Source organism: Protomyctophum bolini (assembly GCF_963924005.1).
Source record: "Protomyctophum bolini genome assembly, chromosome: 5".
In the NCBI taxonomy this organism is placed as follows: domain Eukaryota; kingdom Metazoa; phylum Chordata; class Actinopteri; order Myctophiformes; family Myctophidae; genus Protomyctophum; species Protomyctophum bolini.
The window spans coordinates 27,357,604-27,373,729 of NC_137866.1; the positions used below are offsets into that span (position 1 = coordinate 27,357,604).

The following is a 16,126-nucleotide window of genomic DNA, read 5'->3' on the forward strand; positions in this document are numbered from 1 at the left end:
GAAGAACAAGACAAATGTAAGCTACATGGCTCCCTGTGTGTTTGTTAATGTGTCTCAGTCAGAACGTGGTAATGGATGTAGGCTATGACTAAAGAAAAGTACAGTAATGTGTAATGTGTTGCAGCTTGTTTTATATTCATAACCTATTTGTGTGTGAGACGCAACTTGGCCTGTTGTAGCGCCACCATGAGGCTGATTTGAAAACTGTCAAGTGGCATTTCTTCCTCAGCCTATAGTGGGAATGGGCATGCACGGCTTGGGATATCCGTGGATATGCACGGCTTGGGAAGCCGTGGATATGCACGGCTTGGGATACACTGCCATGTCTTCCTTCTCAGAATGCATTTCTTTCATGTGCATTCCAAGGGATTCGATTTCCCAAAAGTTGCGTAACTGATCTGACAGTGCCTGTTCCTCTCCGACGCTGATGTGCATCACTTCAATGTCCACAACTTCAGTTATGATATTTAGCGTGACTTCTCCTTGCACCAGCCATCCAAATACACTTCCTTCATTCCTTCATTCAGTCTCTCCATTTTTCCTGTGACCATTTTCCAATATTGGTCTCCGCCAATTAGGACTCCTAATTCCACTGCATCCATCCCTATATGGCTACATCTGCTATGGGCATTCCTTTTGCTTCCAAGTCCCTCCTTATCTTTCCGTTTGGCGCTTTTATAGAAGAGCTCAACTTGGGTGTTTCCAATAAATGGACATCAATGCTTTGATTGTTTTTAATATTTCTCAAACGAGCCTTCACTTTCTTGCAGGTAATTCTCTGGGGTGTTTTGGAACCAAACACATACATATGCTTTCTTTCTTTACCTATAACTGGCAGGTTAAGTGCTCTGGAAATATCCTCTTTATGAAACTGCGGTAGCCCAAATTTTTTGATTCTCGTAGAGGTTTTTTCCGATTCTGACGAATCTCTCAGAATCGAAAAAAACCTCTACGAGAATCAAAAAAATTGGGCTAAAACTGCGGGTGCTACCCGGGCCATAGTATAGATATAGACTGTAAAAGGTGCTACCTTACCGCATGCATCATGCCACACATCTACAGCGATCCATAGATGGCTCTAGTCAATGCAACTGCAACGGCATTAGTGCTATATGGACCAGAGCTAAGCTACAACACTGGTGGTCATATATCCACGGCTGAAAAAGCACAGGCTAATGTTAACATCATCCAATACTCTTGACAGTGTAAATTTAAGTCAATGTCCAGCATGTGTTGTGTCAACTTGTGTCAGTAAAGACACAAATGTCAATTAATTAGTTTTTACTGTCCCCATGTGGCCAGTGTGTGTAATTACACCCCAGTGGGACAAAACCAAAACACAGAAGTCGTATCGGCCATTGGAACCAACATGGAGGCGCTGTGTGAAGTTATCGGTACATTTTGAATCAAAGCCAGGAAAGGAGCAAATGATTGGCATATACATTAACAAACTTTGCCCCAGTTGCTCTTGATCTTTTCGTCCACAGCGCTTAAAAATTAACGGTACTGTCTGTAAATATGCTTATTTGCAGCACTTGTCTCACTGTCTTGTGTCCGGGAGACGGGAGTAGGTATTGTTGAATGTGCCCTAGAGAAACTTAAAGTTGATGATATTGTTGCATTAATTTGGTGAAATAAGCACGCGTAGCGGCGTAGACAATGGAAAAGACGATGGAAGCGCGACTTATAAATGCCGTGTACGCCGAGTGCAGCGGTTTGCCGTCAGCCTTGTCCGCCAACGTAACGGACCAACAACTTCTCACAACTGGGCAGAGAGTGTATACTGTGACCGCAGGTGAGCGGCCGGCCGGGCTGACTGTCTGGGACTGACCCAATAAGGCAGCGCGCACCGAAAATAGCAGATTGCAATGTGCTTTTAGATCTGTTATTTTCGGTGCGCGCCACTAGGCTTCTTGTCTGCCTCGCAAATAATATCCTTTGCATGCCATCAACGTTACTCCACTTACTACTTACTACACACTACACCTATATACTACACTACACTTAGGCTACACAGTACACCACACACACACACACACACACACACACCTTACATACTTTAATTAGGCTACTACTGTATATGTATATTCCATTCCAGACCAGTGATGCATGTGGTCGTATAGCTGCCTGGTGAGGTTCCAAACTGTGCGTATAGCCTGCTTGGATCCAGGCTGTCAGACATTTGGACATTTATTATTTTATCACTCTGACATTGTGTGTCATAATAGGATACACAAAATGTCATAATCAATCAAATAAATCTGACTATCTTCTTGATTCAATGCTAGTAGTATAGGCTCTATGTACACTGTCTGTGTGTCCAATGTATTCACAAATCCGGACTGTTGTTAACTTGTGAAAATACTAGGCTACTGTATATGGCATCTTCTGTTTTTGTGCTCATGTATTGTGTGTCTTTGGCCAGAGTGGAGTCAGACTGATTTGGTCCGAGGTTCCAGGCTATGCTACAGCCAGCAGTGGACTGTGATGAGGCACAGTACAGACCACCAGACCACTGTCCTGCCACCAGGTCCCTGTATACCTGTACAGGGAGAGTAAGTAGATATGTCACCGACACACGCTACTGATTTACTACCAGGAGTCTACAGCAGTGGCTCCCAAAGGGGTCCTTGAGGGAGTTCCAGGAGGTCCACAGCTAAATGGACCCTTGTGGTTCTGTAACTCTGAGAGTTAAATTGACATTGATTTTATAATATAAATGAGGGGTCCCATGCATATGTAGGCATACTACATAGCCTATATACATTGATCCAACATTATCACAAATAATAATCTCACTACTGGCTACGTGCTTATTTTATTCCGTCATAGCTGCAAAGAAGACCTTGACCCCCCCCCACCACCCCCTCTTCCCCTACTGTATATGTTTTTTTCCCTTTTTAATTTTTACTTCCTTATATAATGATTTCCTGTTTGTTTTTTTGTATATTGTCTTAGTGTATATTTGTTCGCCTCTAAATGTTCGGATTCATTGATAATGGACCCTGTTGTAAACACGTGTGATGTTTAACACAGTAACATTTTTTGTATTGAGTCGTACCCATTCTTCATGCTGTTAATATATTCATCAATCAATCAATCAAGCCTAACATATTGTAGATTATGTGAACACTTTAAATCTTGATCATGTTATACACGTATATAACATACTCCCCTGTTGTAACCAGGTTACTGAATAGATACTTTCCTGTTGTTACCAGGCAGAAACAGATACTCTTAATAATGTAACCAACCAGGTTACGTAATAGATAATCTCTTGTTGTATCCCTTTTATTGAGATAGTTTGTAACCAGGTTACTGCGCAAATTCTCTAATGTTGTTACCAGGTTACTGAGCAGATACTCTCCTGTTCGAGGACTGAGGGCCGTTGTCAGAGAAACAGCCGGTCACCAGCTGCTAGAGGTAACAAGGAGAGACTTTAATATCCAGTTAGAGCAGTAAAAAGATTTGCTTGCTACAGGGATGGACTTTTTTAGATGGCATGGGAAATATTGTGTGATTGATTAATTAATTGTTGCATTCATTGAATGAGTGAGTGTTTTATGCAGTGCAGTTGTACATCACAGCTGTATGCCCATTACCAAACAATAGGAAAGTAAAGTATATATTACCTTATTTTAATTGCTGACTGTGTCCTCATGACCTGTTTACTCTGAATAGTAAACCGTATTTGTTGCAGTTTCACTTTCTAGTCTCTGTATTGTTTAGATATGGGACAGCCAGGGTCTCACGAAGTGCCTTGACCTTACTGCCCTCGGCAAACATGGCCGAGTGTATGATGATGGTAAGATTTTGTTAGAATTTGTTATTCTCAGAGGTTGAATGCATACAGGGTATATTTAATTCAATGGCCAAAATATATACTGCCATTTATTTTAAACGTGTTCCTGTCTTGTGTGTGTGTGTGTGTGTGTGTGTGTGTGTGTCCAGCCCAGTTTGGCGGTCTGTCGTGGTCTGACTGTGAGACCAGGCTGTTGTATGTAGCGGAGAAGAACAGAACGTCCTCAGAATCAACAGGTGGTAAGGTAAAACAATGGAAATGCTCGCACAGTCGCACTGAACGCACACATTTAAATAGGGCCTGACCAATGTCAGATTTTGGGTCTGATGTCGGGCCCACTTTTGGAGAGTCCTAAACAAGCCAACCCAGGGTGCATCTAAGAGGAAAAAGAGACACACCACCCTGACCACATAACAGCGGAGCTCCAGATCCTGATGCTAAACAGGAGGCCAGTGATAACGGAGTCCTGTGTTGGTGTTGGATGTTCTGCACTCTCGCATCGCATTGCATTTAGATCCATTTGAAAAAATGTAATTAATAAACATTTTACTTAGAAGCCAAAAAACAACAACCTCTGTCAATCAACAACACTTAACGGCATTGTTTTTGAACATCAATTCGCTTTCGACATGCCCAAAATATGGACTCAACTTTGAACATATTTTGCTTATAATGACATGACCAAAATATGGACTCCAGGTGGAAAAGGGGTAAAAAGAATAATAATAATCGGGGGCACAAGGGGCTACATTGCTTATGCTGATGTCATATATTATTTTTAATAATGGCCAGACCAATAATATCAGTGCAAAGGTTTGTATTGTGTCCTGAATGTGATTGCTAATGTTGTGCAGGACAGGAGAGTGTACAGTGAGGACTGGGGTGAAGGTCTGACCGGTAGGAGTGTCCCAGTGGTGTGTGTGGTGGAGCTGGTGACGGGCACACTCAGCATACTGCAGGGCATCCCGCCTCACGTCTCCCCTGGACAGGTACTGTCAGTGTTGTTTTTGGCAGCAAGTTTTAGTTTTAGTCATAGTCTCTTGAATAGTTTTAATTTAGTTTTAGTCACATTTTAGTAACCTGGAATGTATTGGTCTAGTTTTGGTCGACTAAATATCATAAGATTTTAGTCGACTAAATCTACAGTTGATTTAGTAAACTAAAATGTATTTTGGCGGGCCTTGATGCCGTCGTAATGACTGATTTTACACCTGCTGAAAATGTAGATCGGATATTGTAAACCAATTGTAAAATGACTGCATACTGCAATACTGCATTTCTTGTCCACTAGTCCCTTCCTAACATTTTAGTCTAGTTTTTATTTGCTGACGAAATTGTCAATATATTTAGTCTTAGTTTTAGTCATCATAGCTTAGTTTTTATTTAGTTTCCATTTAGTTGTCGTCAGTGGAAACAGGTAGTCGACGAACATTTTTCGTCTTAGTTTTAGTCGACAAAATCAACACTTACTTAGCACGCTAATAGCTGCACATAATGCAAAGATAGATCATATTCTAGCTGAGGGAATTAATGCAATATAAAAGCAATGGGAAAAAGAATACAGTTACATGTCAAATAGGCCTATATATGATCGATATATTTAAATTGTGATATACAGTGTATATATGTTTTCCAATGCAATAATATAATCAATAAAAAAAGTTTAAATCTGTGTGCGTGCGTGCGTGCGTGCGCGTGTGTGTGTGCGTTTGTGCGTGCGTGTGTGTGCGCGTGTGTGCGCGTGCGTGCGTGCGTGTGTCATTCATCAGGCTCTGTGGGCTCCAGACGGTCAGTCTGTGGTGTTGGTCGGCTGGTGGCATGAACCCTTCAGACTGGGCCTCAAGTTCTGCTCCAACCGCAGGTAGCCGTGCTATGTTCATTGATGTTAGCACAGCAAATCAAATCAGGATGCAAATGTTCATAATAATAATAATAAACCTTATTTAGATAGCACCTTTCATGAGTTGCAGTTCAAAGTGCTTCACAGGCAGGACAGAAATCACATATTTTACAGTTAGGTCATAACATAATCAGACACAGTTCATAACATATCAGACACAATACACATGTATGCATAAAATCATGAGCATAAAAAGGTCAGGCATAGAGTTAGAAAGACTTATACAAAATCATAAAAATAACATGTATTCATTTAAGACATTAGAGATAATAAAAGCGGTACTAGGGAACCTTCTATAAAGTGCCAAGGAAGGATGGAGAAGGCCAATCTAAAGAGGTGTGTTTTTAGTTTTAGTTTAAAGAAGTTGGCTTCTGATTTCCTGAGGAATTGTATTCCATCGTTTTTTTTCATTGAAGTACATTCATGACATTGAGTTTTTGAGCTTGAGTCATTACTGTAAATGAGTGAAACTGGGTTGTTACATTCCAGTTTGTATTGACCTTTCTACATTCATCTTGTTCCAGGTCAGCGTTATTCAGAGTCGATCTGGATGGACACTGTGGTGCGTTTACATCATCTTCATCATCATGTATTTGTGTTCAACCATGATAGAAGTTCTTCTTGCTTGCAAAGTACAGTAGTGTACGCACGCACTTACGCACACACGCACGCGCACACACACACGCACGCACGCACGCACGCAAAGAACGCAAATGACACGCTAGGGCTTTAAGCAACTAGTCGACTATTCAACTAGTCAACTACTAAATCCACTATTGTTACTAGGTACTAGTTGTATCTCTGTTTTATGTCCTTCCTCTGTCTCCTGCATGTCTCTCTTTCAGAGTGCCTGTCGGGGGACAACATGTCCGTGTCCTGTCCCAGGCTGAGTCCAGACAGGACGTGTCTGGTGTACCTCCAGGGCAGCGTGTTTGGACCTCACAACCAATGCTTGAGCCTGCAGCTCTTAGACCTGGAGACCAGGGAGAACTCCACGCTCCTGGATGTCGCCAACAGAGCAGCGCTCACGTGGGGCTGTGGTAAAGTCCCTGCTCACCACTAGTCACCACCATTGAGGTTGTGGGTTCGAATCTTAGAGTATATATTAATAGAGACGTCACCGGATTTCTCCTCCCATCCACTTGCATTAAGTTGCAGTCTCTCCTTACATTTGCGCTGTGGCACAGCTACAATACGTCACCAGTCTCACGTTGATCCCGCCTCTAGCGGCCGCATACGGCTGCATATCGCTCCGGTCTGATTTGGTCCAGAGTACATCGTCTCTGCCCGAGAGACACCAGTCTCTCCCTTCTGGAAGAATGCAAATGTTGTCCAGCAGGGGGAGTGGTTTTACCAGGCTACGGGTTCTGGGGCGGGAGGGTGATATCAGTCATTGCACGTAACATACCGTAATACTTACAGATTGTATCTTTATAATACCCCTCCAATGAATTTGATTTCCCGTTTATTCCCATATACATTTACTCATCAAACTAATGGGATTGCGGCCTTAACAACAGCTACAGTAAAATGGGTGCCGCAGCAGGGATAATTTTACTTTATACCTTTTTGTAATTTTTTATTTTTATAGATTTCTTTACATTTTGACAGCGTACAGTACATAGCGTCTTAATCTGGGTGTCTTCTGTCCCAATATTGGGTCAGCTTGTAATTTGCTAAAAATAAATATAACATTCAAAGCAGTACCAGAAGAATGAACTAAAAACATTAAAATAAGAAACGGTTTAAGAAAAAGAAATAAACGTTATACTTTTAGTGAAATTCAAGATCTTAAAAAAATCTAATTATCTGAATCCAGAGAGATCTTGAAATTGCTTCTGTTTACCCTGCAATCAATAAGCTTTTCATTTTATTACTATAGATTCTAGAACAAAGACAAACATTCAAACACCATTTGAAAATAATTCCATACATTTTTCTATACATTTTCAATACACCCATGACGCTTAATCTCTGTTTAATCCCCATTTCCTTGTCCTGCCACCCATGATGACCAGGAGGGTTTGCAGGTGTGTATGAGGCTCTGCCTACGTGCTGCTGGTCCACAGACAGCCAGAGAGTGGTGTTCAGCAGCGCCAAGAGGAACCGCAAGGTACACACACACACACACACACACACACACACACACACACACACACTCACATTATCATAATTCTACAAACAGTGCATATAATGAATATCTTTCTCTCTCTGACAGGATCTCTTTGTGTTTGACAGGAAAGCAAAGACCCTTACCATCCTCTCCGATAGTAAGACCCCGTCCTCTCCTCCTTCTCCTAACATCTCTCCTCCTCCACCTCCTTCTACATCTACACCTCCTTCTATCACACCACCACCTCCTCTCCCCCCCCCCCCCCCCCTCAGTTTTACCCTGCTCCTCTCGGCTTCACCTATCCTTCCGTATCAGCCGCCCCTGTTGCCCTCCTTGTCCTGCTGTTACCCCTCCTTCCTTTCTCCCCTCCCCTCCTCTCCCAACCCTTCCTCTCCCTCTTCTCCCCTCCCCTCCTCTCCCAACCCTTCCTCTCCCTCTTCTCCCCTCCCCTCCCATCCCTCTCCTCCACTCTCCCCTCACTCCACACTTTGATTTCATCCCATCAACTGCAGCTCCTGTTTCAGAGCCGCCTCCTCCTCCTCCTCCCTATAATGTCCCCCCGCCGCCTCCACCTCTTCCTCAGCTTCATCTTCAACGTTGGCACAGACAGGAAGTGGAAGGTATGCCAGAGAGAAGGACCAGCCAGGCATCTCCGCTTCTGAACTTGTTTCAAAAATAACAGTCCTGTTTGGATTGAGCGTCTTTGACTAATGAGCATCGCGCCTGTCAGTGTCACAGAGCAATTTCAGTCAGGAAACTCAGTGCAGTTGCTGCCACATTCTCATTCACATGATTCACGTCATCCAATCACACAGTCATTCCATCTTCATACCGGCTATTTACACTGCTCATCCTGCTTGCTTGCTGCTGCACACACTGATACTGATGCTTAAACTTTTGCTGCTCACCCTCCTCCACCCCAGCTACCAGCTGTCGTTTTGGATCTGCTGTTTAGGTATACGGGGGATTGGGAGTCCCTATATGGTTGGGACTGATGCGCTTGATCGGAGTACCTAAAAAGCAGATCCAATTCATAGCCATAATAAATATATTGCTCATTTTATATTCAATAAATGTATATTCCATTCATTCTTGAGTTGTCTGAAATACATTCTGCATGCATATATGCATGGAGGGCTTGGTGATATAATTGAAAATGTTGAGGTCCTAAAAACAGAAAATCATATAATGTCTTTCTTTACGTGTGTGTGTGTGTGTGTGTGTGTGTGTGTGTGTGTGTGTGTGTGTGTGTGTGTGTGTGTGTGTGTGTGTGTGTGTGTGTGTGTGCGCCCAACACACAGGACACAGTGCAGTGTACGGTAGTTGGAAGCTACTGACACTACAGAAGGACATGATGGTGGTCAGCTGTTCCAGTCCCAACACACCACCAACTCTGGTATAATACCTAACCTCCTGTATATATACACACCACCAACTCTGGTATAGTACCTAACCTCCTGTATATATACACACCACCAACTCTGGTATAATACCTAACCTCCTGTATATATACACACCACCAACTCTGGTATAATACCTAACCTCCTGTATATATACACACCACCAACTCTGGTATAATACCTAACCTCCTGTATATATACACACCACCAACTCTGGTATAATACCTAACCTCCTGTATATATACACACCACCAACTCTGGTATAATACCTAACCTCCTGTATGTATACACACCACCAACTGTGGTATAATACCTAACCTCCTGTATTATACACACCACCAACTCTGGTATAATACCTAACCTAACCTCCTGTATATATACACAGTATACCAGTGGTTCCCAAACGTATTCATGTCAAGGACCCCCAAATTGGCACTAATTAGCCTGCGGCCCCCATTTGAAAAGATATGCCAGAGACCCCCATAAGAGAAGATCTTTACGGCTCTAGCAATGATTCTCAACCATTTTAATTACAAGGACCCTCAGTTTGATATGCATTATTATGCTATGGACCCCCATGTAATGGCATTTCTATCTCTGAGACCCCAATTTATATTGTAAAATCATATTGTGTGTGTGTGTGTGTGTGTGTGTGTGTGTGTGTGTGTGTGTTACTGTGCGTGCGTGCATGCGTGTGCAGAGGATGGGTTTCCTCCCGTCCGCTTCATGTGACACTGTGAACTGGACAATTCTGCAGCAGCCTGTGACCTTTGACCTCAGTTGGACACTTTTTGATGTTACCCCCACACCAGAGGAAGACAACATACATTACTGTGAGTCTGACACACACGCGCAGTCGCGGACACACACACACACACACACACACACACACACACACACACACACACACACACACACACACACACGCCACACCTCAACACAAACTACTACAAAGCAAAGCTCATTACAGTCTGTTTGTCTCATATTTTCTCTCCCTTTCTTTGTCCATCTCTCATTACATTTACATTTTTCTCTTATCCCCAACCTCTCTCTCTCTCTCTCTCTCTCTCTCTGTGTCTCTCTCTCTCTAGCTGGTCTAGATTTTGGTGCTGTACTTGCCAAGCCTTGTCATCTTCTCCCCGGAGTGAAGATGCCCCTCGTTGTCTTCATCCATGGTCACTATCACATTTTTATACTTGTATTTATTTGTTAAGATTTGAAGTGAATGATGCAAAACAAAAGTGTGTCCATTGGACAAGCAGTTCTCTGAGTCTAGGGAGTTCTCGGGATCCATTTGTGGGACAGATTTTTGTTTTGTTTTTAATTATTATTTAATTTAATATAAAATAGATCTCTAAGTCACTCTTTTAGCACTAAACGAATGCAACAAAAGCTGATTCTGACAGTATATCACATCAGGAAAACTCATGCGGTATTATTTCCATCTTTTAAGATACTGTAGATTTATAAATGTACTATTTTGGTTGGAGATATACTGAAACAGTACTGCGGCGTTCCCAACTCTCGCGGAAACATCTTGCAAGGTTTCTCGTAAATCATTGCCACGATGTTTAAGATGCAGCCTCGCAGACGAGACTCCCAGACACAGACACTTCTTCTGAAGTGTCTCCCTCAAACACGTCCATTGTGTAGTATGTTTTTAGCGACAAGCGGACAACATCAAATCCGTTTGTTTACCTGTAGTGGCTCATCTGCATTCCAATAATACTCCTCAGGAGTGGGTGTACAGATCAGATCGTTACTCAACACGAACAGAAGTGATTCGGTCGGCGTAATTCATAGAATGGACTAGTTTGATCATAGAAAACAACCCAAGAAAAGTGGTCTTACCCTTTACAGCACCAGCGTCCAATATTTTTGTATTATTTTCTTTTTAAATTTTTTGGTTACACATACATTGATAATGTGACTATCAATAGAATTCAGTAAAAAATGGCTAGGGCGGAATTCTCCTTTAACAATATGAGTTATCGTTGTGATTATGATAATGTGTTTATTGTAATAACTCACACAATTCCAGGCGGTCCTCATTCCCAGTTCCCTGCAGAGTGGAATGCCACCACAGCTGGACTGGCTAAACTGGGCTTTGCTGTTCTTATGGGTATGATCATGCACACGCACGCGCGCACACACACATGTGTGCATTTTGAACAATCTTTCTATAGCTTATGAGCTGTTTAAAGTCATGCTCAATTAGCAGTTTTTATCACGGATCACTTTTCTCTCTGGTTCTTTCTACAGTGAACTACCGCGGTTCTACGGGCTTCGGTCAGGACAGCATCTTATCCCTGATTGGTCGGATTGGTAACCAGGATGTGAAAGATGTGCATGTATGTATTTATATGAACGGGCATTTATTGAATTTGAACTGTATCATCTGTATCATCCAGTGTGTGTGATTGTGTTTGGGAAAGATTTGTTGTAACTGGTTGATTGCCTCTGCCCAGCGAGCAGTGCATACTGTGCTGCAGAGCGACGCGACCCTCGACCCCGACCGCCTGGCGGTGATTGGTGGATCCCACGGCGGTTTCCTTTCCTGTCACCTGGTTGGCCAGTACCCAGACTTCTACAGGGCGTGTGTGGCCCGGAACCCAGTCATTAATGCTGCTACTTTACTTGGGACCAGTGATATAGTGGACTGGTGAGACACGCATGCGCACGCGCACACACACACACACACACACACACACACACATGCATACAAATTCTGCTTTCTCTACTGCAGTGGTTCCCAAACTTGTCTTTCATGTCAAGGACTCTCAAATTGACACGTATTAGCCCTGCAGACCCTCCATTTGAAGAGATATGCTGTCATGGACCCCCATGAGAGAAGATATTTACGGCTCTAGCAGTGATTCTCAACCCGTTTCATTTCAAGGACCCCCAGTTTGACATGCATTGGGGCTGCGTACCCCCATTTAATGGCATTTCTATCTCTGGGACCCCCAATGTATATTGTAAAATCAATTTCAATTTAACTCTGAGAGTGTACAAATGGAACCAGAGTTACAGACCCATAAGGGTCCATTTAGTTCCAAACTATCATTTAGCTGGGGACCCCCTGGAACTCCTTCAAGGACCCCTAGGGGTCCCCCCTGACCCCACTTTGGGAACCAATGCACTAAAGACACACACACACACACACACACACACACACACACACACACACACACACACACCACACACCACACACCACACAACACACACAGACGCATACAAAGCCTGCTTTCTGTACTCTTTGTGCCCTTCTTTCTCCGTCCTACTGTCTGTTGTTCTGTCTCTCTAGGCGTTACTCCTGTGTGGGAATACAGTATTCGTATGACCAGATACCTACAGCTGAAGCTCTGGCTGCCATGTTAGAGAAATCACCCATCACACACGCTGCCCAGGTCAGACACACGCACGCCACGCACGCACGCACACACACACACACACACACACACACACACACACACACACCTCCTGACATGGTTATGGTTGAGTCATGGTGACATGAGCGTGGTCCGCCTGCCCGTCTGTCCGCCCAGCACGTCTCTTCCTCTCTTGCGGCAATTTGTGAAGATATAGGATATAATATATAATGTTCTGTCCCTGTGGGGAATCTATAGATAAACTGTTTCTCTACGTTTGCCGTAACACATAGATCAGGGTGCCAGTGTTGCTGTTGCTGGGGGGCAAAGACAAGAGAGTGTCTCCTCACCAGGGAGTCGAGCTCTACAGAGCCCTGAAGAGCCGGGACTCACCTGTCAGGTAGGACTGTGTGTGTGTGTGTGTGTGTGTGTGTGTGTGTGTGTGTGTGTGTGTGTGTGTGTGTGTGTGTGTGTGCGTGCGTGTTACATTTTTTATTTGTTAATTTTTTTACACAATAGGTAGTTAAACAACTAGTCGAGTAGTAAACTAGGCAACTAGTCAGTAAATCACTATAAGTGAAAGCCCTATGCTGGCGTGCTCACATTTGTAAAATGAATCAGGTGCACTTTGCCATCCATCATCAAGTGCCACTTAACCTAAAACAGCACACCATGTTTCACCACAAAAGAAGCAGAAGTTGTGTATGGAACAGAAACGCCATGATGACTAATAACGGCTATTCACTGTGAGAGTAAATGCTTCTAAGCTCCAGTTGTACCGTATGTTTTCCCTGCAGGGTGCTTTAAGCTCCAGTTGTACCGTATGTTTTCCCTGCAGGGTGCTTTAAGCTCCAGTTGTACCGTATGTTTTCCCTGCAGGGTGCTTTAAGCTCCAGTTGTACCGTATGTTTTCCCTGCAGGGTGCTTTGGTTTCCAGAGGACGGACATTCTCTGGCCAGAGTGGACACACAGGCTGAGTGCTTTCTCAACACTGTGCTGTGGCTGCAGCAACACCTCTGAGCACACACACACACACACACACACACACACACACACACACACACACACACACACACACACACACACACACTCTATTTTCTACAATAACAATTCTTTGGAATTGGAATTTATGAAGTCATGTTGATTCTTTGTTCTATAAACTAGTCGTTTTGGTTATGTTGTCATATAAATAAAATATGTTTGTTGCCGTTTCATTCTTTGTTGTTCAACTGAATATGGTAAAGCATGGTTTTCATATATCTTTTTCCATCTCCAGGACCTAATACGAATGTGTATTAACTAAGCAGTATGCTGTACCCAATGGAAAAGACCACCTAACCCCATGCTATGTCAAGTTACCTATTGAACTGCACTGCATAAAACAATGCAGTCATTCCATTGCATCGGAATCACAATCATCTTTATTGTTGCGCCACATGTTTACAGGTGTAAAAATTTGGCTTATTTTTCTATTTTATGTTTTGCAGAAAAGCTCCATAGTTTTTGGTCGTTTCCAGTAAGTAGGTCCATGAGGAAGAGCAAAAGTCCAAGGCCTGCTGCTGACAGGTGGTGATTGTGTCCTTTTGTTAATAATCATCCATATTGTACGTGCTTATGTACATCAAATCACCCAGCCTACTGTAACATGATGCTTTTATTGATGTTAGACTTTGATCCCTGGCTCAGACTTGAATGTAGTGTGGCTGTGAACTACAGAAGACATACTGTACAGTAAGAGAACACATGCAGCAACACAGGGATCCTTTTGACTACTACTATTATGTAGATGTTAATTCAAAATTCAAATAAGGTTTAAAATTGATGATTAAAATATTGATTTCTGTGAGGAAATTCAGGTGTCATCGCAGAAACGGCATTAATCACTCTCCTTTGCTTCATTCATTCACCAGCTCGGTGGCCTTGTGGTTAGAGTGTCCGCCCTGAGACTGGGAGGTCGGGGTTCGATCCCTGGCCGGGTCATACCAAAGACTGTGAAAGACGCAGTGCCTCCCTGCTTGGCATTCAGCATCAAGGATTGGACTGGGGTAAGTCCCTGCCACATACTAGCGTCATGTCCAGGGGGTGTACTTGTACATAAAGCTGCCTCAAGGAAATCGGGGCTCCTGCCCCTATGAGCCTCATGGCTCGGCAAGGCTTACTCTGCTCTTCATTACCCATACACAATTTTACTTAGTGTCATTTCATTTAATGTTCCATTTACAGAGTTCGGCAGTGATGTTTTGCAGGGGAGCTGGGACGCTGCCAGAGTCAGTAAAGTCAGTAAAGGAATTAGACCTAGAAGGATTCAAGGAATGAGCTTTAAGAGGGTTTTTGACATGGGGACAATTTTGGTCAACTGTTATCCTCTGTACTTCCATTGCCTCCAGGCCCTTTCCTGGTTTAACCACATCCACAGCCACTCAGTGGGAGTCTTAGCCACTCAGTGCTTGTTTACCTTTTAGTAATGGTGTGACAGTCAAGAGGCATACAACATAGTTATACTTTCTAAACCGTGTGAGAGATATTGGGTATAATGTAGCCTACCATCCATTTTCACCTCTAGACCTCACACTTAACGCCACTAGAGGGCAGCACAGACTGAGGCAAAACAGTCTAAGTTGCATTAAAATAAGATGCATAGAAGAGAGTAGGTTTATTCAAATGTATTTATTTAGCAATTGCACAGAATCTCAAGGCTCAATTGCATTCACTCAGCAACACATTAACCCATTCTGACCTGAGATCAGATTCATACGAGGTTTCCACTGGACACACACTGGTCTGATTAAACCATTCTGACCTGAGATCAGATTCTAAAAAATGTCAGTCGTTCTTCGATTTTTCAAAAATAGCAGACCTACAAGCTCGTAGCGCGCCACTCGGTGGCGCGCTATGAGCTTGTAGATCTGCTGTTTTTCAATAGCTAAAGCACGACATGATGCTGACACCAAAATGGGTTCCCGTTCAGAATGGGTTAAGGAAAGCTGCTCCTATTGTAGCAGCTATACAAATTAAAATCACAGCTGTGTGCATGGTGGTGGGTTTTTAAAGCCACTGGCCTTGCTCTTTTGCTCATCTGTTGCTACTTCATAAGGTCACAGCCCTCAGACTGCAGGTCACAGGTCAAAAGGTCAGACAAAACATAACTGTACTTCTGAAGGCAGACCCACACAGAGGGGTCAGAGTTCACACACAGCAAGCGGTGCATGGTGTCTCAGCCAGAACATATCAGTGCAGGCGGGCAGAAACCGCCATATTTCAGGTTCTGGACTTCTACAAGGTTTCCTTTCCACCCGACAGCAATGAGTGAGTCCGACTCACGCTGGGCAAGACCTACACTCTAGACCAGGGGTAACCAACCTGGAGTTCGCGAGCTACCAGTAGCTCGCGGGAACCTTTCGAGTCGATCGCGAAGTGTCAGACCAATTGTATAATGTCAGTGCCGCTCGTCACATGCAAATTCATTTTGAGCAGAGCGCTGTGGCTCTGAGTTTGAGAATAGACCCCATCGTCCAAGGGTGTGTGTGTGTGCGTGTGTGT

The 16,126-nt window shown here is 43.5% G+C and overlaps 1 protein-coding gene across 1 annotated transcript; it reads left to right on the top strand.

Moving 5' to 3' along the window:
• Positions 1–1,382: 1,382 nt before the first annotated feature.
• On the top strand, positions 1,383–13,623 carry LOC308315709 (acylamino-acid-releasing enzyme). Its single transcript, XM_080763824.1, has 20 exons — positions 1,383–1,795; positions 2,426–2,555; positions 3,348–3,423; positions 3,730–3,805; positions 3,952–4,046; positions 4,657–4,791; positions 5,572–5,663; positions 6,227–6,264; positions 6,548–6,742; positions 7,721–7,815; positions 7,921–7,972; positions 9,117–9,211; positions 9,916–10,048; positions 10,307–10,390; positions 11,257–11,337; positions 11,478–11,566; positions 11,684–11,877; positions 12,523–12,625; positions 12,880–12,986; positions 13,507–13,623. Exons 1-20 carry the CDS (start codon positions 1,660–1,662, stop codon positions 13,604–13,606), a joined length of 2,106 nt encoding a protein of 701 aa, XP_080619950.1. The 5' UTR covers positions 1,383–1,659; the 3' UTR covers positions 13,607–13,623.
• The last annotated feature ends 2,503 nt before the right edge of the window (positions 13,624–16,126 follow it).